A 23,966-nucleotide genomic window follows, 5' to 3' on the forward strand; every position below is an offset into this window, starting at 1 on the left:
TGTCTCAGTTAGCCACATAAAATAAAAGTCGAGCCAAAGAGGAAGGACATTCCATTTGGGCAATCCTCACTTTTGGGATTGTTTTCTGAATTTTACTGCATTTAACAATAGGTTTAGTTTATAGACTTTATTTTTCATTCATTCATTCATTATCTGTAACCCTTATCCAATTCAGGGTCGCGGTGGGTCCAGAGCCTACCTGGAATCATTGGGCGCAAGGCGGGAATACACCCTGGAGGGGGCGCCAGTCCTTCACAGGGCAACACAGACACACACATTCACACCTACGGCCACCTTTGAGTCATCAATCCACCTACCAAGTGTGTTTTTGGACCGTGGGAGGAAACCGGAGCACCCTGAGGAAACCTACGTGGACACGGGGAGAACACACCACAGTCACCCGGAGCGGGAATCGAACCCACAACCTCCAGGTCCCTGGAGCTGTGTGACTGCGACACCTACCTGCTGCACCACCGTGCCGCACTAGACTTTATTTATTTATTTTAATAATTTACAATATGTTGACATTATTATTATATGAAATGTGATTCAAACATTTGAACAGTATGTGTCATGTTTGGGGTGCTTCGGACAGTCTGCTTTGGAATATATGGTGCAATTGGATTTGTCAATACCGTTCAGTAGTAAATGTAGATGGTTGGATGATCCAATACAGAGAGGTCGGTTCAGACACTGGGAGAGACTTTAAAGCTTGGTTGGGTTGGTATTGACCAGTAGTCAATGTTTCATCAGAAAAGAAGAAGTGGTATTAGATCATTTCTGACTGGCTATGACCTTCAAAGCAAGTGTAAAACCCAGTCTTCTTTGATTACCTTCTCTGAAGCTCCACTGAGACTAGAGGGGGCCAGTTGTTGGGAAGCTTCATTAGGATACTCCAAAGGCTTTTCCAGCAGGAGATGCTGCCTGACTCACTGGGCGTCTACTGCCTACGCAGCTAACTGCAGCCCTGCAGCCAACTCCCACTGGAGCGAGACAGGTTAAATGGAAAAAGGACCAAGGGGGGGAGGGGGAAGCAAGCTATTTCATCTCCACAACTAGGTTCCTGCCTGTTCGCTGCTGTGTGTCATCCGCTGTCATGGATCTGAAACCGAGCATGTGCTTTTGCATTGCAGCCAGAAGATGAACCACATGAGATTTCTCTCTCTTTTCTCCTGGAGAACTATTCGGTATCAAAAAAAATTCAGTCTTATTTTCATTTGCTGCTCCCTATAAGCAACAAGCCCATTAGTGCTAGCTTCCATTTCTTATTCAGCTAATGTCAGATCCGGCATGAGTATAATTGAGGGATTCACAACAATTTGCTCCAGTGATGCAGAGCTTCCAAGGCCATTCAAGTTTTGAAAGATGTGAGCTTTTGGAAAAACCTTTTGTCTCCCCTTTAGATGCACAGTAGGAGAGATGGTGCAAAGCGAAAGGTTAGCTTACTTCATGCACCAGTGCATGTCCACAACAGGACACGTAAGGGCTGGGGTGTGGGGTGGGGGGGTGTGGGTTGGGCCACCAGACTGCAGCAAGTCTTGTGTTTGCCTGAGAGTGCTACCCTGGTTGACTTCTCCTGCAGGGAAGAGCACTTAGCAAGAGACAGCGCTTCTCTCTCTTTCTCACTAACACACACACACACACATACAGTGTCCCTGCACACACATGACTGCAGTGTTTACCTGGAAACAAGATTAGCCCACTCCGCCTGTAGAGACACCCTCTATCTTACATCACATTCGCGCACATTCATAAACCACAAATCTGCATTTCTGAGAATGGAAATCGGAGAAAATGTCTCTCAGCGAATAAGCAAAACACGGCATGCGCCAAAAATGGAAATGCCAATACCGAGTCGCATGAACACGTGGCCTTCTGACCTATTGATTACTCAAGGCTCGGGATGGATCAGGCGCTAGGTTTCAAGAAGAAAAGTAGCAGAATCATTCAAGCATGGACCAATATCTGTTCACAGTGAACGCACTGAGAAAGTGCTTCTCCCACCTCTGTCTCCGTCACAAATCAAAGAGCAAAACTGATCACAGATCAGAAAAAAAAGCATTTCCACCGCCTCCTTCACTACTGAGGGGAGAGGGGAAAAAAAAAAACACACAGCACTAATTAAACAAAAAATATCCTCACAGATTTTTAACGTCTAACAGGGGACTACTTACGTGGACATTAACTGAGTAAATATTAGAAACTACAGCCAAGAAATTTCCACTAAGAATTAATTATCATATAAATGATTAATCATTTGTCATTTCTGTTGCAGCTGTTGAGACTTATTAGCTGTCTGCTGACAACAGATTCAGCAAACTTCACATAATCAATCACACCCTGACATTGCCCTGTAAACTTGTTCTCGGACCAAGCTAGAGTGCGGAAAGTTTTTTTATTTAACACATCCACAGAACATTACTGCAGTCAGCTTAAATAACTGTGACCGGGCAATTATATAATAGTTGTGACAAGCACATTAGCGATGTTAGCATTTGGATTTGATGCATGCCTATACTCCCTTCCGCTAATCACGCTTATGTTAGTGTTAAATCACTAATGGGTTGTGGCCAGACGCAGCAGCCTTTAAGGCTCCAGTGTAGTTTATGCAGAAGTGCCTAGTCCTATTTGTAGAGCTCACTTCCTGCCTAATACACCTGCCCCCAGCTCAGCAAGTTCTTCACTTGGATGCGCCTACTGTAAGATGGAAGGGTAAGACAGGGAAAGAAACTGAAGTCTAGAAGGAGTATAAGGACTGAGCACCCCTGCTGTATGGGTTCGCCCAAAGCAGGATGAAGAAGGGGCTGTCTCTCTCACCCACTCTCTTGCTCGCCCCCTTGCTGCATTATTGAGAATGAGTGTTGAGTTCACTCAGGCATGTCCACATGCTGAATCATTTACATCCCTGCTAATGTCAGTTCTCATCAAGGACCGCCGCCTTTGGCTCCCGCAATCCCCCTCTCTTCTACTTATAGTCATCTTCCTTTATTGTCTGCACTGTCCCTTAGCCTGTCTCCAACTGTACAAAGTGTAAGACTGCATTCAAAGCCCCGCTGCTGGTGGACATTATTTGAACAGGCAGTTCTTGGTGGAAATATGATTAGCAATACATTTTTTTTGGGGCATGATTATTATGATTGGTAAAACACTGCAAGCTGAAAATTAATGACTTCATAAATTCACCGGACCTCAAACAGTCTGGAGTACACCCCCCCCCCCCCCCCCCCCCCGCAGGAAGTGATAATGCTCCAAATCCCTGCTGGTTCCTCCAGCTCTACCCATGCATTTAATGAACACCATGAAAAATGATAGTACCTTCATGAAAATCATAATGATGCATTACAATACAGACTTATTTTACAACCACACCGTGTCTTAGCTCTATTAAACAAACGGTTAACACACGGTTAAGACTTGTATGGCCTCCAGATCTTTAGTTGTCAGCCTAGAGTTCTTCATGGAGCATGGGTTTGAACTTGCAGTGATCTTTGTAGGACACCGATTCCTGGGAAGAGTTGCAAGGATACTGCATTTCTAATTCGTTCTATTTATAAGCCACCTGACTGTGGACTGAAGTAGGTTCAAGTCTTTAGAACCACTTGGTGAACCTTGTTGTGAACCTGTGGTTTTATCATTTTTCAGAAATCTTTTTGATGTAATCATAATGGAAAGAGCATTCGATTAGGGATGAATGAGTAACTAAAACTGTGGTCCGTTGAGTGAATGAACACTTGACGTCAAGAGGTCATTACTGCGATTTTATTTTTTAAAGAAATTACATTTTTTTAAATCGTTTGTGGCGTATGGCCCATGCAATGGGTCCTTTAATTATCACATTCATAAACCAAGTTTAAGAGCCATTCCTCCAGAAATCCAGATCATTCCCAGGGGGGTATAAACTTCACTGCACTTTCAATTTTTAAAACCAAACTAAAGAAAGTGATAAGGTGGAAGAGTCTGTGTAGAAACTACTAGAAAAAAATGATTGGGGGGAAAAAATCTTTACCTCTGTCAGTTTTAGCTACTTTTCAGTCATTTTCTCTGAACTTTGAATATAAAGATTAATGATACACTACCACAGAGCACAAGAAATTGTGCAAAAAAAAATACTGTTATTGTCTAGACACATTAATTCAGTCAACAAAGAATGGGGAGTAAATCTGAACATGACAGTAGTGAACGGAAGCTAGCATTCCCAAAGGTTCAGAGACCTTCAACTTTTATAGCACAATATTTACAATTAGAAGACACTGGCCTTAATAGAATCTAGTCTGGCATTAAATGTTAAATCAGTCAGTCATGAAATTAAAACAGGAGGAAAGCACATAGGGGAGGTAGGAGGAAGCCACATCATCTTCCTTCTCTACTGGGGATGAAGAAAAGTAACCTATTTTCCTCTAATGCAGGAGGGGGCACTTGCTTGAAATGATGACCATAATCTTAACAAGACCTGGTCAAGGTCTTTTATTCTAGGGCACATGAGGTAAACACATGAGTATTCCTCACTAAAAGGAGCACCACTGTGTGCATGCCTGAATGAGATGAGATGAGATGAAAGGAGCCAGGTCAAAGGGGACTCAATCTCTGAGGAAAAATGAGTATTGACTCTTATTGAAGGCACTCAAGACCAAGTCTTAATTCAAGCTGAAGAGAGATGGCCAAGGTAGGTCAATTAGGGCCTGGTCAGAGAAGTGTACTTGGCAGGATACTTCAAGTAAAATATATATATATCAATGTTTATTAGAATTGTTGACAATTTCGAGAAAGGCAAATTCACCAGCGCACTTCATCCTTACTCACTGCTACCATATACTGCATTTGTGTATAGAAAAGATTCAGCATTTTTATAACATTAGTACCACGGTTCAAGACTTAAAATAAAATCATGTCAAATGAAACCTTTTCTTTTCTTACACAGGAAGAAAGCAGACTCGTAGACAGAATGACCTTCAGAGAATTAAATATTAATTTGGATGCGTTTAGGTCTAAGTTGCCAAAAATGTGGCCTGCAGTCCAGATGATCTGGCCCACGGAATATTTGCTTTACCCCAACCCTCTGTCACAATCAGAGAAGATATTTAACACTATATATAGTTTATTAAATTCTCACTTTAAAGGCTAAGCACCACTTAATGGACCTCCATTAATATTTGACATTATTTTAGTTACTTTAGTTGCTTTAAAACTGACAATTTTATTCAATTGACGGAAAAACCCGAGCTCGCTACGGAAATTCTTGAACGCAACCGTGACGTCACTGGTGGACAACAGCTGAACAACGCCGCGGTAAAACACCGTTATGACTGACTGTTATGACAGTATCTAGCTAAATAACCAACATTATTCATGACAATAGCCTAGCAATAAGCTAAACTCAAATGTAGAGGTACCGTTATTCTTGTAAATGTGATCGAAGTCGAACTCTAATTCCTCCGACACTATAAACCTCCGTAATGCAGCTACGTAGCCGAGTATAATCTGAGACACCGAGTTTAGCGAGTCAAGCTAACGTTAACTAACACCAACTAAAACAGGCGAAGTGAGTGTCCTTACCCTGTTTACCTCCATGTTACAGAGGCTCTTGAACACCTTTCGTTGGTGTCCTTACATGCCCATATTGTTGGAAAAGCGCCAGTGAAATGAGCACTACAGATATTTTGGGATCTTTGGGCCATTTGTTCACAGATGTCCCACTGTACATTGAATGATTGCAGCCAAAAACAACACACCTTTTCGTCATTTTGCATTAAATTAAGTGCAGCTTCTAGAGTTGTTGTCCACCATCTACGTCACAGGCAAGACGCCCATTAGAGTTTCCGAACACCTTTGGGGGGGACAACGGTCTTTTAAACCTTATTCCTTGAATTAGTAAGAAATAACATGTTTTCTGACTATCAATAAACACAAGTTAGGAACTCAAACTCCACTGTATTTATTTGTTTGACACTTTCATGTCGCTGGTGCTTAGCCTTTAATATTTTACATACGCACATACACGAATTATAAACGCGCTAAAAATGTTAATTATCATATGTGAAATCTCTCTAACTTTTATTTAACTGAGAGGCATAATCCTATACAAGAAATAATGTTCTGGAAGGTTCCACAACTAGCAGTTTAGTCCGTGTGTGTGCGTGCACGTGTGCCTGATCTGTCTCCTACTGAAAATGTACGCATTATATAGTGGAGAATCAGACAATGACAACCACAGTGTGTTGAGCAGCTCAAGAACGGGCAAAAATTGAACTTGTAAAACTGCAAAAATTATTATCTTCAATTCTCAAAAAAAGCTCAAAAAAAATATTCAATCAAATGAAAAAGCGATGTGACCTAGTGGTAAACATGCCTCTGTCACAGCTTCTTTTTTGTGTGTGTGTGTTTTACAGGCACCAGTTTCTGCATAAAAAAATAGATAAAAGAAAATCAAGAAAATTAACAAATTACAGATTTGACTTAATTATAAATATATATTTTTTAAAAATTCTATCATCTGAAACCTTAATTTGCAATTTAAACATAGTGCTCAGACCAAAGACACAAACGTTGTGGCACATCTGTGGAAGGTGTGTGAAGCTGCTTTCCTTAATGCTTTTACAATTAACAAACTTAAATAATCGAGAAATTAGGAAGCTGATAAATCCTTCACATACAACATCCCAAAGCGAATAGCGAAGGTATGGCGTTCTCATCCTGAAACGTTTTATTTTCTGCTCCAAAGAAGATGTACTTTTACAGTTAACCAGGAGTTCTGGAGATGGACTCCAAGGAAGCTCTTGAATTTCTGTCACATGTTCAAACGTAAGTTCCCCTGAGGCTCGCTCTACCCTCTGCCTGAAGTCTCTACGACTCTGGCCAGACTTTTATGAGATGAACCCTGGCAATATTATTGAGCTCCACCTCCTCGCACACAAGAAATTCCAGATGTCAAAAACTCCCGCACTGAATTATGAGGAGATCTGACCAGTTCCAGTTTTTAAAGTGGGTCATTTTGTGTCAGGGGCACTGTCTAGTCCTGGAAGTAGGACTTTGTTAAACTAGAATTTTATCTGCAGCAGTGTGCATTGGGATTGGTGAATTCAGTAAAAACGCCCTTTAGGGCTTGATGAGATTTCTAAAAACTTAACATTATTACGCCACCAAAACAACAGTCATTCATCACCACCAGTCATTTACATCATTTACATAGAGATTGCTTTGCTCTTCAGATGTTCCTGACCTTGAAACAGATGTGGCATTTACAACAAAAGAGTCAACATGAAGCAATTTAAACATTTAATTTAGATTTTTTTTCATGCTTATATAAGGCTATCAATCTACATCTATCTATATGTCCATCAATTTCTTTGACCAAACGCTGCTTCCTTTATGCCATTAAATTATTCTGCAACCCAAAGGACATGTCACGTCTGTATGCTAGTTAGCACTGGTAAATTTCAATCAGGAGTTGATTTAGTATATTCAGTCAGCAGCACACAGCTAATCAGAGCACATGCGTCCATATAATCTCCCTAAATGGTTTTCTAATCAGCACCGAAGTGACAAAAAAAACAGCAGAAAGAAGGAGAGGGCCCCCATTCGTCCTCCAAGTCGATTTTCATTACAGTAATGTTCATTTGGCCTGGAAGAGAGGCCAGTGAGGCAGACAGATAACACAGAGTGCCGGTCTGATGCTAATCTAACTAAAGGGAAGAGCAGAGGAGATGTTACAGGAGGATCTTAAAAACCACAGGCCTCTACAGTCACACTGCCTTTATTAAAGAGAAACCCATAAAGCCTGGAGGAGGGCCTGGAGCTCAAATCGCAAGCTTATTAGATTCGTCTTCTTCTTCGTCTTCTTTTTGCAAAGTGCTGCTTCAAAATATATCCAAGAGCGGTGCAGGGGCATGCCAAAAATAGCACCATTATAAATAGATGATAAAACATTTAGAGGGAGTAAGACAGCAAGTCAAGTTCAAAATGTAATAACACAAGTATGTATGCCAGTTGTTTACGTAGAGTTCTTTTGTCATCCTGAGTTCATAAACTGAAGCGTGACTGAAGAAAGTGGAACTTTCTCACCGAAGACAACGTCAATCCAAGTTTCTTGAAAATATTCGGTGCTTCAAACACAACGCATCAAAGCTTCTGAAAAAACTGAACTTAAAAACGGTATAGTCTCCAAAAAAATTGGAGAATACTGCAGAACTTTCAAGGAATACCTGATTACAATCCCCAACGAGATGCAGATGATGCTACAGAGGGACGCATCGTCACGACAGCCTTTCATTTCATGCTCCCAAAGCTGTCAGTTTTTTTTCTCAGAAATATGAATAATGAAAAAAGGAACTGAGGCATGACTATCAGCTGACCAAAACCGCTGACAATGAAGCGTTACTGCTCAGGAAAAAGCAAACAAGCCTGGGGCCAAAAAAATAAACCAAGAGACAGCGAGCTTCCTACCTCTCCTGCTGTCCATGACGTATGTCTCTATTATAGCACTCTTCTTGCAGATGTCCTCAGCCATTGAAGAGCAGCTGACCTCCAAATGCTTCACCTTGACACAAAAACAAACGCAGGTGACGATGTACCGACTGCTCACTGCGCAATTCGCGTCCATTAATCTAATCTAATTACACACAAACCTTGGAGCTAACGGGGTTCAATTACTTCCTGAGATTCTTCAGCGCAGCTTAGGGCTATTTTAATTTGTGCACGGTATTAGCTCGCTAACCCCTGACCAGAGCTTTCTGAACGTTCACATCTCACCGCTAAACAGAAAAAAGGATTTGTGAACACTAAACACTAAGTGGGACCGACACAGTAGAAAAAGACACAGTCTATTTGACCAAGTATCGATGTTACAACCACAAACACTGAAGCAGTACTCAAGCAATATACACACATTACTCAACGATGAGGAGACAGTCTGCGAATTTTAGTTTCAAATACAAACACTCCCCTTATTAGGTAAGAAAACAGAACCATCACTTCACAGAAATGTCTAACGCTCCTATAATTAAACATCCACCTCATTCTTTCCGCTCAAAGTTGATCAAAATCCCATTTTCCCTTCTCAATAAGAAACACATCAATATTCTTGTTGAGCAGCGTCAATACAAAGGGTGAGGGGTCATACCTTCTCTTCCAGGAGCCATTTCTCCTGCTGTACTTCAGCCAGTCTCTGGAAGAGCTCACCAACCTCATCGTCAGAAAGGTCAGCAGGTCTCTGAGACTGAGGACTGCTGGTGTTGGACTGCAAAGAATAAAGAAAGAAAGAGAGGGAGTGAAGGGGAAAGGATGGAAAGAAGGAAGATAGCCAGGAAGAACGTATAGAAAAGGAAACAACAAACAATGGGAAGGAGGGAATAAAGAAAAGAATGATAAAAGAAAGAGGAACATCTGGTCAGGATTCCACCTTTACTTTATGGTCACTTTTCCTCTCAGCTGTAACACTGGGGTTGAGACTGTTTTCAAGCTGTCTTGATCAGACCGGTGTAATTGCAGCGTGTCGAAGTGGAGAGTCGGAACAGACAAAACTCTTCTACAGATTGTAAACACTCAAGCTCCATTACATCACACCTCCATTAACCACCCATCACCTGTCCGTCCGTCCATCCATGTGGAAAACTACACACTACACAAACAGGGTGGGAAGGTGCTATGGAACCAACTTGTGACTGCACTGCTGAAACTACTGATAGAAACTTTATTCATTCAGGTTTGGGGCTTCTAAGTTGAGCTAAAATGGGCTTAGCACAGACGACCTGATGATAGGCTTTCTAACCATTACTAATATTAAAGATATATAAATTGCATATTAAATAAATTCATTCATTCATGCATTATCTGTAACCCTTATCCAGTTCAGGGTCGCGGTGGGTCCAGAGCCTACCTGGAGTCATTGGGCACAAGGCGGGAATACACCCTGGAGGGGGCGCCAGTCCTTCACAGGGCAACACACACACACACACACATTCACACCTACGGACACTTTTGAGTCGCCAATCCACCTACCAACATATGTTTTTGGACTGTGGGAGGAAACCGGAGCACCCGGAGGAAACCCACGCGGACACAGGGAGAACACACCACACTCCTCAAAGACAGTCACCCGGGCGGGAACCGAACCCACAACCTCCAGGTCCCTGGAGCTGTGTGACTGCGACACCTACCTGCTGCACCACCGTGCCGCCCCATATTAAATAAATGTATAGGTTTATTCAAATACGTCTGCTGAGTAGATCTTACTGATTAACATACTAATTAAAGCAGACTAATAATCAGCAGAGTGTTACTGGGATCTCTGGCAATATCAATAAATCTGTGCAATACCAATATCGACAAATTAACGTAGTACACATTACCATGATAACTTTCACATTTCCCTGTCAAACCCCTGGACCGCGGGGCTGATCATGATAACTACACTGATTTCTGAGCCTTAAACACTTCTTTCATCTCCACTGCTGGTCTGTTTGTACAGTTTACGACTGCTGTTTTAACAGGCATCCAGAAGTTTGTTCATTTAAGAGGAACTGGAGTGTATCCAATCAAAAGAAGGTCAGCTCGTCCCAGAGACTGGAAACAGTCCCCTGCGATTGCTTCCTTCCCCCCGGAGTCTTATCTTCCCCTCAGGCTTATTAAATGAGCTTCTTTCACTGAAGGACAAAAGACAATTCCACTTAAATACAACGTTCACAGACTTTTCTGCTTTATTTCAGCGTTACTGCTTAAAAATGTGGGTAGTGTGGGAAAAATGTGAGAACTTTTTTGTTGCTCTAAATGAAAAATCTTTCAGCAATGAACCGAAGTATTTTAAAGCTTTAGTGAGTCATGTTTATTGCTGTACCATCCTCCTGACTGTTCTTTCATTTGCTCTCGGTCTGTAAAGACAAACACACTCTGTTGCAGTGTTTATTTAAAGCACTGTATTTATAGTTCCTACACTATACAGGAGTCTATTAATAAACTACAGGGGGACAGAGAAGTGCATATGAGCTCAGGGAGCTGCCGAGACAAGTAGTTGTCCATGGCAACAGAGTTAGCAGAAAGTGTGTGCATGTGTGTGTGTATGCTCAGCTCTTGGTTTGCAGAGTTTTTTTTGAGTGCTCTATCCATCACAACAGAGTTTGGAAGATTTGGGGAAAAGGTGGGAACAGTGTGCACTCAAATGCATGCATAATATGTTTTTTTTGGACAGTTTCAGGGAAGGGATACCTTAGAAAGCTGAAAAACGTAGGGTTAAATTACACAACCAAACATGGAAACATTGGACTTTGAAACCATGGAAAATACATTTTATAAAAGTTTAAAGGCTAAGCACCAGCGATATGAAAGTGTCAAACAAATAAATACAGTGGAGTTTGAGTTCCTAACTTGTGTTTATTGATAGTCAGAAAACATGTTATTTCTTACTAATTCAAGGAATAAGGTTTAAAAGACCGTTGGTCCCCCCCCCAACGGTGTTGGGAAACTCTAATAGGCGTCTTGCCTGTGACGTAGATGGTGGACAACAACTCTAGAAGCTGCACTTAATTTAATGCAAAATGACGAAAAGGTGTGTTGTTTTTGGCTGCAATCATTCAATGTACAGTGGGACATCTGTGAACAAATGGCCCAAAGATCCCAAAATATCCAGAAAATGGACTAAATTTGTCAACTTTAAACGGGCATTTTAGAAAGGACCATCCGCTCACTCCGTTATCTGTAGCTCATTTCACTGGCGCTTTTCCAACAATATGGGCATGTAAGGACACCAACGAAAGGTGTTCAAGAGCCTCTGTAACATGGAGGTAAACAGGGTAAGGACACTCACTTCGCCTGTTTTAGTTGGTGTTAGTTAACGTTAGCTTGACTCGCTAAACTCGGTGGCTCAGATTATACTCGGCTACGTAGCTGCATTACGGAGGTTTATAGTGTTGGATGAATTCGAGTTCGACTTCGATCACATTTACAAGAATAACGGTACCTCTACATTTGAGTTTAGCTTATTGCTAGGCTATTGTCATGAATAATGTTGGTTATTTAGCTAGATACTGTCATAACAGTCAGTCATAACGGTGTTTTACCGCGGCGTTGTTCAGCTGTTGTCCACCAGTGACGTCACGGTTGCGTTCGAGAATTTCCGTAGCGAGCTCTGGTTTTTCCGTCAATTTAATAAAATTGTCAGTTTTAAAGCAAATTAAGCTGCTATTTTCATTTTAATTCATACTTATATCTGTCAGTAACTACAATAATGACAAATATTCATGGAGGACCATTAAGTGGTGCTTAGCCTTTAATGACTTTTTTTTTTTAAAAGCATTACTTTATTGCTATTCACGTAGATAAAAATTCAGATCATGTTTAGATTATATTTCCTCATGTTTATCTTTAGGGACAGTTTTTCAGATATGCTTTAAGGCTAGCATTGAGCTAGACTATCGCATCAAAAACTTAACAGATAAGTTACAAAAAGTATTTTATTAAGATTCCACACCTTCACAGATTTCAACTGAGTAGTAGGCCAAAAGAAGTATAGATATATCCAGCCTTATTCACTACTAAAGATGACTATATATGACTCTACAGCATGACATGCATGTGTGTGGGCTAGAGATGGGGAAGGAGGCATTTAATAGACTTCAGGGGCTTCATGGTCAGGAGAGTGTGCGCGCCTCCTTCAAAAAACATGTTTGTGCGCGTGTGTGTGTATATATAGTGTGTCCCTGTGCATATGTACGGTGAGTCTACCTTATTAGTGGTCTGCGCCGAGGCACCTTCCTTCATCATCTCTCTGTAACTGAAGGAAGAGATGCTGCTGCTGTCTCCTGTCTGCTGTGTCCGACTCGGAGAACTGATCTCAGACAGCACCAGTTCCTCTAGACCTACACACACACACACACACAGGCATAAAGAAATATTCGTATATACAGAAGCTTGCACCAAAGTCCAATAAACAGCTCTTCTGAATGGAGGAACAACAAACAATAAAAACAACAAAAAGTGTCAAACTGATTCATTATTAACAGCACCTTAATGCCATCAACAGTTTTATCAACTTAGTTTGATCCTTCAAAATAAAATTTCAAAACTCCATAAGTATTCTAGGATTAAGTCTAGGTTCTTAAGACACAGGGCAAACACACCACACTCCTCACAGACAGTCACCCGGAGGAAACCCACGCAGACACAGGGAGAACACACCACACTCCTCACAGACAGTCACCCGGAGGAAACCCACGCAGACACAGGGAGAACACACCACACTCCTCACAGACAGTCACCCGGAGGAAACCCACGCAGACACAGGGAGAACACACCACACTCCTCACAGACAGTCACCCGGAGGAAACCCACGCAGACACAGGGAGAACACACCACACTCCTCACAGACAGTCACCCGGAGGAAACCCACGCGGACACAGGGAGAACACACCAACTCCTCACAGACAGTCACCCGGAGGAAACCCACGCAGACACAGGGAGAACACACCAACTCCTCACAGACAGTCACTCGGAGGAAACCCACGCAGACACAGGGAGAACACACCACACTCCTCACAGACAGTCACCCGGAGGAAACCCACGCGGACACAGGGAGAACACACCAACTCCTCACAGACAGTCACCCGGAGGAAACCCACGCAGACACAGGGAGAACACACCAACTCCTCACAGACAGTCACTCGGAGGAAACCCACGCAGACACAGGGAGAACACACCACACTCCTCACAGACAGTCACCCGGAGCAAGAATCGAACCCACAACCTCCAGGCCCCTGGAGCTGTGTGACTGCGACACTACCTGCTGCGCCACCGTGCCGCCACTTATTGATTTAGTAATTTAAATACATTTTGATTAAGTTGCTATACTGTGAACGTCTCTAGTTTATCAGGTGCTTTAGAAGCAGAGGATGCCTCAGATATTGCTTGTAGAAAAACTATAAATAAATATAAATACATTAAGAAAATAAAAGCACAGTAGACGGTTATACTTCCTTATAAATGTAGCCTAGCAACATAAAAATAATATTCTGTTAAAGAAGCCAAAATTAACATTAAATTACTCAATTATTGAAACTAATAAACACATTATGATTTTCTGGCTTTTTCCATTTCTATGGCTATAAGAAAATGCATTGCATTTTAAATAGGCAATTAACAAATTACTGTAAATAAGACAAATGTTTGACAATACAATCAGCTAAACAAATCTTATTTTGTTTCTGTTTTACGTGTTGCATTATTTAGTCTCACTCGTTTTCCCCTGAGCTCCGCACGCCACACTGCAGTTAGTCACTTTATTTCTCTGGAAATCTATGTGGCTTCACTCAATAACACTGATGCTAATGACTCTTTCTTTAACTACCACAACAAGGAAACACAGCTTACAATGGACTTGAGTCACGAGGACTGGATAGACTCTTGCTAATAAAGAAAAAAAAAAAAAAAAAGCTAGAGCATTTGCATAATTGAATTTGCAGTAGTAAGACTTTGATGTGCTTTACAGATAATAATGGGACGAGTACACAAGCTGGTAAACACGGTGTCAAATAATTTCCTATTTAGCTCTCAACCCCATTATAAAGTACAGCCACTAGTTTCAAACCGCACTTTGTAAAAACGCAGCTAAAATTTGGCAGTAAAAATTATGCACCTCTTCGATGTGACATTTTAAAAGTTATGTTAATAGTATTGAGGGAAGTAATAAAACTATGCAGAACATCAAAGACAGAGCTAGTTTTACCACCAGGAGAGATACGCAGAATTAAAATATGAGCACTGCACACTGTAGCTGTATAAAACACAGCCTTGATAGCAAACGGAGATAAATAAACATCCAATAGAGAAAGATATGATAAAAATGTCCCATTCTAAACTATGGCATTACGTAAGGATTCTCAGAGTTAAAGGGATTTCAATTCATTTTATTCATTTATCTGCTGCAACTGCTTCATTGTGGTTAAGGCTGCAGTGGGTCCAGTGCCTACCTGTAATCACTGGGATCAAGGCAGAAACACACCCTAAACAGGATGCCAGTCCATCACAAGGCAACACTAACTCACACCTGGACAACCTCACAGACAAACCACACACCATTTTGTAGAAATCCACACAGACACAGGGAGAACACACCACTCACAGTGATCCGAGGTGAGGGCTGAATCCAGGACCTCTGTGGCATTTCCAGTTAAATTCAGGTTTTTACAAAATATTACTAGCTACCACTGCTAGCTTAGTTACATAATGAAACTGAGCAGCAATGCAACAGTGCTTTGATATCAAATGTGATCAAATCAGTGAATGCATTCTATTAAGTTTTAATTCAATAAATCAATTTAAATATAATGTTAAAACTAAACAAGCTACTTGTTCATCAGTGCCCTGCCCTCTGTTGATGTATAGGGATTTTATGTTTCTTAAACATGAGAACCTATAATGTAAAACATATTTAAACATTCCTCTCACATTTTATAAAAATATCACAAACAGCATGCCACCCTAGAGAACCCAATGGCTCAGTCATACATAACAAGCACTAGGTGCTGCTCTGTTCAAGGTGCACAAGGGCGAACGTGTGTGTGTGTGTGTGTGTACACCCAAATTCGCAGACCCTTCTGGACAGTGGACTAAGATAAAGCTCCCTACTTTAAAATGTCTGATTCTAAACTTTCTGTAGAGCAACCATTAAACATTTACAGCCATTTAAATAATGGATGACCCAAAAGAGGAGTGCCCTGGCATCACCAACAACCTACAGAGAGAAAATGTGCGTACGTGTGGCGCTGTGGCACATTTTTAGAGGGGGGCACCATCAATTATTTATATCCTGGCCTCTCCTTGATAGTTATGTGCTGGAGAGGGGTGGGGGACCCCAAAGGAATTAATGTTTTTATAAGACACCAATGCTGATTACACCAAGTTTTTCCTGAAGTAGGTGGTTGAGGTAAGAGTGCTGCCACACTGATGACCCAAAATAGGGGTTCAGGCTGAAACACTGCAGCATTTGAAAATGTGGGCCCTGAGCAAGACATCCAGCTGCTTATAATACTGGATCACATTCAGAGGTTTTTTTTAAAGAGTGCTTTGTCAGAAAGACAGTGGTGGTTAGAAGACTTCCCAGGGAGCCAAGTAACATTAAGGGCCAATTAGTTGTTTAGGGGGCGGCACGGTGGCGCAGCAGTTAGCGTCACTGTCACACAGCTCCAAGGACCTGGAGGTTGTGGGTCAAAGTCATGCTCTCGGTGACTGTCTGTGAGGAGTTTGGTGTGTTCTCCCTGTTTCCTCCCACGGTCCAAAAACACATGTTGGTAGGTAGATTGGCAACTCAAATGTGTCCATTGGTGTGAGTGTGTCCCGCCTTGTGCCCAGTGATTCCGGGTAGGCTCCAGACCCACCGCAACCCCGAACTGGATTAGCCAGACAATGAATGAATGAACTGCTTTAGGGTCAATTCTAGGGCCTGCTTTCCTTGTGGCATCTGTAAACAACACAAGTCTAAAGCTGCATTCCGAAGCCTAGGCTGCAGCACCATAGAAGACTCTTCCAAAGTGAAGGATCCTTCGTATACATCCTATAAATGCAACATTCGTTCAGAGGGATTTCAAAGACAACTTTGATTTACAGTCTTGTTAATACATCGAGGCTGATAAGACGTTTCCAACAACATCACGACCCAGCCTCCTCGGTCTGTTCCATACGTGTGACCTAGGTTACTAAGGAGGAGTCTTCATAGAAATGCCCTATCAAGGACTTGGCCATGCCTTGGCCTGGGCTTTAGAAACGCAGCTGATCTCAGCAGAGATAACGTGGAATCCAAAGCATACTATCTGAGACATACTCAAGTCAATAAATGTAACACTATGACAGAAAGATCTTCTTTAGATAGCAATGTTTCGACGCATAATATCAAACACCACAGCAGAGTTCTCCCTCTGTCTAAACTAGGTGTCCAGCACCTGTTCACTTAAATGAGAATGAGCCACAGCTCTGTTCAGAATGAGAGCCCAGGAGTTAGAAGTGAAGAGCAGAAGCTCTGTTTCTTAGCCATTTTCTCTCTGTTCACTCACCTTCGGATTATTCTAAAACCTCTGCTTGACAATTAAAATGGCTCGTTTTATCCTCTGGTATGTGTGGGTATCCCAAATTAAAATTTTTAATCGTAATATGTCCTCTTTAATGAAGCAAGCTTGGCAAAGCATTTGTTTCAGAACGCTTTACTTGCAACAGAAAACGTTCCTTTACTGACTCTTTAAAAAGCATCAATTCTAACATCAATTCTAACTAGAGCTGGGCGATATGAGCGCAAATCAATATCACGATTAATTGTACATTTTACCACGATTACGATTAATGAACAACCTTTTTTTTTTGTATGTTGCAGGGAGCGTGTTCCTCTCTTGTTTGAGCACTGTTTATATTTGGTGTGTGATTGTGCTTTGGTCGCTGAATTTCTCTTTCTCAGTGTTTACATTTGACTTCTGTTTGTTCAGTGTTGTCTTAATTATAGTCAAAACACTGCACGTCCACACCACAGTCACTGTGTTATTGTTTGGTACGAACTGCTCGAGTCGCTTGGTCAGCCTCTGCGTTTAGGTTGCTTCCATGTCGCAGATAGGGCCAAAATCACATGACTACAGCTGGGTAGCGTGGTTTTAAAAAGGACAGTACATGAACACAGAGTAGTAAAAATCTTTAAAAATAATTAATATAATCCATATAGACAAGATTATGTCGATTCTAAATGCCGATTTCGAATCATTTTCAATTAATTGCCCAGCCCTAATACTAACCGACTACATATTTCACCATTTCTTAAAAGAATATATAAGCAAATGTTACTACACAATAATACAATCATTTATTTTACTCTGTTCCAATCGCAAACTCTCAAGCAAATGCCTTTAGCCATTTCAAGAGTGCATTTGCTCAGATGAGACTCCAGAGACACCGCACTGGTAATAATCCCTTTGAAAGTCCAAGCAAGAACATGCCACAGTAATGCAGGCTCATACAGAGGTATGCAAGCGAGTAAATAAGTACAAATCAGTCCAACCCAGGGCTTCATCTAATTTTTCCAGCAGCTGTTGGCAGAGAGCACGAGGCAGTTTTCATCTGCTGTCTTATTTATGTGCAGCGTTGCATATTCACTTACCTGCTCTAAATCTTTCATGCCGCATGAACGAGATGTAACAGCAATTGCGCTTCCTAAAACAGCCCAGAGCATCCAAGGGGACAGTGGACAATCTGACATTCCACCAGGTCAGCCCTGCCCTTCCTCACCCTTTGACTCTCTGACTCTGATCGTGGGGCTTTCCTGCCCATGGGGGAGAATGGGTTGGGGGTGGGTTTTATATAATATTCATGTAATAAATATTGGGACACTGGACGGGACGGCAGAGTTTACATCTCTCAGTCATGGCAGGGATTAGGACACGGGAGTTGGTGGGGTAGCAGATTTTATGGAAATATATATACACAGTGGAACCTCTACCTATGAACTTGATCCGTTCCGTGACCCGGTTCATAAGTAGAAAAAGTTTGTTTCTCGAGTGAATTTTCCCCATTTAAAATAATGGAAAAGCAATTAATGCATTCCAGCCCCCACCCCGAAAGTCACCCTTTTTGCACTGATATATGTTTACAACACTCTCAAATTAGTAAAAAAAAATACATGTAGCGTTACTAAAAATAAAAAAGAAATACAGTGGTAACAGTAATAAAAAAAAAGAAGTGGTTACACATCGCTACCTTGAAGACGTGACGACTGGCTGGAGGAGTAACACAGGCACTGGCTGTATGAGGGGAGGTGGGGGTGGGGGGAATAACGGAGAGTAGGCGGTGAATGTGGGGAGATGAAGCGTAGATATGGCTTAACTTAGCACGAATTTCGATGTCTGCTATTTACACTAATGCTAAAGCTACAATTTGCAAATCTTAAAAGCTCACTTCAGTCTGGGCGCTGGGAGACTCGCCTATTGGGGTCAGTGGCCATTTCCAGCCGCCGGCTCGGCGGAGGCTCGAGTTCATTTCTAGAGTCGTGGTTCGTTGGTGGAGGCAAAAAATATTCAAATGCCCTGTTCGTATCTTGGAAAGTTTGTTAGTAGAGGTTCCACTATATATATATATATATATATATATATATATATATATATATATATATATATATATATATATATATATGGGCAATGGGGGGAAATGTGGAAGAACTGTCGTGTTCAAAGTTACTGTCATCAGTAAGTACACCATTTTTGTTGTGTTAATATATATCTATAAATATATACACATTTATGCAAGATTATAGAGATCTTATTATACTGCTTGTCCCATTTCCTGAAAATAGTAACGTTCTCTTTTCAGTAGAAGTTTAAACATCTTTAAACTAGTGGAGTACAGTACATTCCAAACCTGCCTTGTTTGGTGTGGGCTTTCGGGTTTTTCAGTTTGGTCTAAAAACAAAACGCCATGTGAATGTTGCCTTTCTCCATGGTCTGGAGCACAGAAACCAAGATTTCTTCCAAAATTTGGTCTTGATCAAACTGAACCAAGGTCTAACCCATGTGCTGTGTGAAAGTCACTTTTTTTTTTTAGACGGCTCCACCACAACCACATAACTCTACTTCAGTGAAAAAGGTGTCATCATTAATTAGCGAGCATCATGTGATATTAATTTTTCTTTTCTTTTAGGGTTTGTGTGTGTATTAAGATTCAGACTGTATCAAGTTTTACTGTTGGAAACATAAATAAAAGCTAAAAGTTAAACAACAGAAATTCCCACTGCAATATTTCTGCTTTATCCCAAAGTGAACACTATAGCACTACACGGAGAATAAAAAAAATGATGGCATCATTATTAGAATGAGAGACTAGGATGTCTCTGATGACTAGGATGCAGGTGTAGTTTGGGACACAGCACATCACTTATGGTGGAACAGAAAATACAAATAAGGGCCTGCTAAACAAGCAAGCATTGGAAATGTAAGCCATGTTGGTGTTGCGTCTTAGCAGAAATAAGTAGTAATAGCAAATATTAAACTGTAGAAATAAATCTGTTCCTTCAGGAGAATAAAGCCCACATATGTGACGAAGACAGGGCATAGGAAAGTCCTTTAGTCGTCTTGCTAAATAACCAAAATTTAAAAAGTAAATATATACAATGTAACAATCACAAACCATGGTTCGGACTTTGGTCTGGATTTTCATGTGTGGACTTGCACTTAGGTAATGCTGACCGATCGAGATACTTATGTGGACACAGCGTAAAACCGAGAACTAAATTGGATCCTAACTGAAGTTGTTGTGGTGACTAAACAGATAAAACACGATTTCAGAGGCGGGATACTGCTCTAATCCAGCACCAGATCTTTTGGAGTACATCAAACAAAGCAGTAAGGAGCAGACTTATCCTTCTCTGAGCTGGGCTCTATGACCGGGAGGAACAGCTTACCTGTCCTGGTCTTGGTATTGGTCAGAATCTCCTGCAGTCTTTCCTGAAGTTTATCGGCTCTCTTTCGCTCCAGATGGAGCTGACGCTTCAAGTCTTTCAGCTACAAATGCAGAGGGGGAGATGTTCTAGTTAGAGAGTCAGCACTTGAACAAATGCTCATTATTTAAACTTACATCCTCATTTGCATTTACCACCTACCCACCCGTTTAGATACTCTGAGGAACAGCGGCTGGCAAAAACACACAAGCAGCAGAAGGCACGGAACCCAAAGGACGCAAAGAATAGCAATGATCCAAAGGAAAAGAGCTTATTACAGCATTGCTCATTCTGATTATTCATTTGGAAACGCTAAGACGTATTTTGGCCTTTGTCAAGCCTCACTTGTGTGGGTTGTTTGTTACTAATAAGCAATATTTAGACTTGTTTAACATTTTGTCTCACACTATAATTAACTATAGATTTAGATGTGCTTTTTTCTGGACAGCGGTAATAAGAGCACTGAGTCTGATCAGTGAATGACCCCATCTGGTGTTTAGCGCAGAGAAGTGAACTGGCCATCACCTGTGTTTAATTCACTTTCTGAGAAGTGAAAAGATGGAAAGACCTGACTCATCACTTACTCTCTGGCAGTGTATGAGTGTGTAAGTGTGCATGACAGAGAGAGATGGGGGGGTGGTGTATGGTAAGCCCACTTACCGCCGAACTGCCCTTCTTCTCCAGAATTCTCTGTTCATCTACCGTGTCTCTGATTTCCTACACTCGCACACACACAAGCAGTAGAAAGGTCAGCGTTAATAAACCATCTAATGGTTGAACGAGCTCATGAAACGCCAATTTCTTGCTGCTCTGAAAATGTTACATCCCAGAGGAGTCTGTTCTTCTTGCAACAGATGGAAGTGATACAAACTCCATGAGATGCACACACGTTCATACACAAAATACTGTGCTGCGCAAAAGTCAAAGACCACCTTTCATTTATGTAATTTTCAGTCAAAACAGACATTGAGTGCAAAATATTTATTGTTCAGCATCGGTAAATGTATGTTAAAGGCTAAGCACCAGCGATATGAAAGTGTCAAACAAATAAATACAGTGGAGTTTGAGTTCCTAACTTGTGTTTATTGATCGTCAGAAAACATGTTATTTCTTACTAATTCAAGGAATAAGGTTTAAAAGACCGTTGGTCTCCCCCCCCAACGGTGTTGGGAAACTCTAATAGGCGTCTTGCCTGTGACGTAGATGGTGGACAACAACTCTAGAAGCTGCACTTAATTTAATGCAAAATGACGAAAAGGTGTGTTGTTTTTGGCTGCAATCATTCAATGTACAGTGGGACATCTGTGAACAAATGGCCCAAAGATCCCAAAATATCCAGAAAATGGACTACATTTGTCCACTTTAAACGGGCACTTTGGAAAGGACCATCCACTCACTCCGTTATCTGTAGCTCATTTCACTGGCGCTTTTCCAACAATATGGGCATGTAAGGACACCAACGAAAGGTGTTCAAGAGCCTCTGTAACATGGAGGTAAACAGGGTAAGGACACTCACTTCGCCTGTTTTAGTTGGTGTTAGTTAACGTTAGCTTGACTCGCTAAACTCGGTGGCTCAGATTATACTCAGCTACGTAGCTGCATTACGGAGGTTTATAGTGTCGGATGAGTTCGAGTTCGACTTCGATCACATTTACAAGAATAACGGTACCTCTACATTTGAGTTTAGCTTATTGCTAGGCTATTGTCATGAATAATGTTGGTTATTTAGCTAGATACTGTCATAACAGTCAGTCATAACGGTGTTTTACCGCGGCGTTGTTCAGCTGTTGTCCACCAGTGACGTCACACGGTTGCATTCAAGAATTTCCGTAGCGAGCTCAGGTTTTTCCGTCAATTTTATAAAATTGTCAGTTTTAAAGCAAATTAAGCTGCTATTTTCATTTTAATTCATACTTATATCTGTCAGTTACTACAATAATGTGAAATATTCATGGAGGTCCATTAAGTGGTGCTTAGCCTTTAAAATGTTCAGTATTTTGTTAGTTGCATAATTCTTCTCCTCACGATACAAATATCCCCATATATTCAATCATTTTTAGGTGTGGACTCAGCTGCTTTCCAGTTTTTTGTTTTCCTTCTTCTGAGAACTCTAGCAGCTTCTTTGATTGATTAATTATTCTTTTTATCCATTTCTTAAACATCTTTTCAGAGCCACTGCAGGGGTTATCAAGGGTTATTAAAATTGGTGAAAAAAAACAATGGGCTTTATCCGTTCTTGAAGCAAGAGTCAAGCTTGATTTTTCCTGGATTGTAAATAACGAAAAGTGATCTATTTCTTTGGCCCAGTATTGGATATTTGTTCCTCTTTTTCTAAATCACATTTGAAGTGGTCCAGTGATCAAATTTCCATAATGTGCTTTTTTTTGGGACTGGGCTGCATTTAGTTTTGTAAACACAAACATATTAATCCTCACTGGATCATCGTCCATTACGTCTTTCGCCAGCATTTCTGAATTTTATAAAGCATTGAAAAAGATGGTAAGGTTCTGTTTGGTACCTGTTTGAGTTTAGTGATTGTGTTGTTTAGCTCCTCTTTCTCGTTTTCCATGGCGACAATCTGTTGCTTAACAGCTTCAATCTCCCCTGCTTTCTCCTACACAAGGACACACACACACACACACACACACACACACACACACAGTCCTGAGTGTAAATAAATGCTTCTCGCATATTAAATTCAAGCCCCACTGATGTGTGTAATTTGATTACTGCATATGCATTCTGTAGGGACAACGTAAACGTTAGCTCTATTACAGGAATACATTAGTTCCAATTTAAGGCACATTTTATACACTTTTAATGCACATTTATAAGGAAAGGGATTTGTGAATTACAGCTAGTATTTCACAAATCCCTTTTCTTATCCCCTTCTAAAGATGTATCCAATGCCAACAGAGAAAGTCCTACAAAGAAGTCAGAATGCGTTTTTCTCTATAACCTGTTAAATGAGAAAATAGTCAGGGTTGCCTTATACAGCTTTCCCATTCATGATTTTGCTGCAATTAGGAAAAGAGGAAGGTATTGTGAAATCGAATATTTGTGTCAAAAGAAATGTTTTATTCCCTTCAAAAGAAAATCACTAAAGAGTACGCATATTTGCACATTTCAGCTTTTTTCCCCTTAATTCAATTATAAAACATGGTCTGGGATTTTCATTTTCACTCCATTTGTGGAGCTTTGTAATCATTTAAAGAGGATATAGAGGTGGTTTCCCAGACAGGGATTAAGCCTAGTCCTGGACATCATTCTCCATTCTAAGGAAAAGCACAATACAAAATGCTGTGTTGTCCAGGACAAGGCTTAATCCCTATCTGGGAATCCTTCTCATAGAGTTTAGTGGGGGGGGTGACACTATCTTCACAGACAAACGGCTTTACTGTCTGACTGGCTCTGTACCATTTACATTGTTTACCTTAAGCTGGAGAGCGTGTTCTTGCTGCAGTTTCTGAATCTCCTCCGCATGTTCCAGGCGGTTCTTTTCCATTGACTCCTGTACACACCC

General features: G+C 41.1%; 1 protein-coding gene across 3 annotated transcripts in view; it reads right to left on the reverse strand.

The window, feature by feature from the left end:
* The window catches only part of gripap1 (GRIP1 associated protein 1), a 58,334-nt gene that overhangs the window by 13,099 nt on the left and 21,269 nt on the right, over window positions 1–23,966 (reverse strand). For all 3 annotated transcript variants that reach the window (XM_066644100.1, XM_066644099.1, XM_066644097.1), the window contains 7 exons: window positions 23,877–23,954; window positions 22,962–23,057; window positions 21,104–21,160; window positions 20,408–20,507; window positions 12,712–12,845; window positions 9,116–9,232; window positions 8,440–8,533 (listed from right to left, as the gene is read on the reverse strand). In XM_066644100.1, coding sequence (XP_066500197.1) covers window positions 8,440–8,533; window positions 9,116–9,232; window positions 12,712–12,845; window positions 20,408–20,507; window positions 21,104–21,160; window positions 22,962–23,057; window positions 23,877–23,954 — 676 coding nt within the window. The remainder of the gene's footprint in view (window positions 1–8,439; window positions 8,534–9,115; window positions 9,233–12,711; window positions 12,846–20,407; window positions 20,508–21,103; window positions 21,161–22,961; window positions 23,058–23,876; window positions 23,955–23,966) is intronic.

This window comes from Hoplias malabaricus, chromosome 14 (assembly GCF_029633855.1).
Source record: "Hoplias malabaricus isolate fHopMal1 chromosome 14, fHopMal1.hap1, whole genome shotgun sequence".
NCBI classification, from domain to species: Eukaryota; Metazoa; Chordata; class Actinopteri; order Characiformes; family Erythrinidae; genus Hoplias; species Hoplias malabaricus.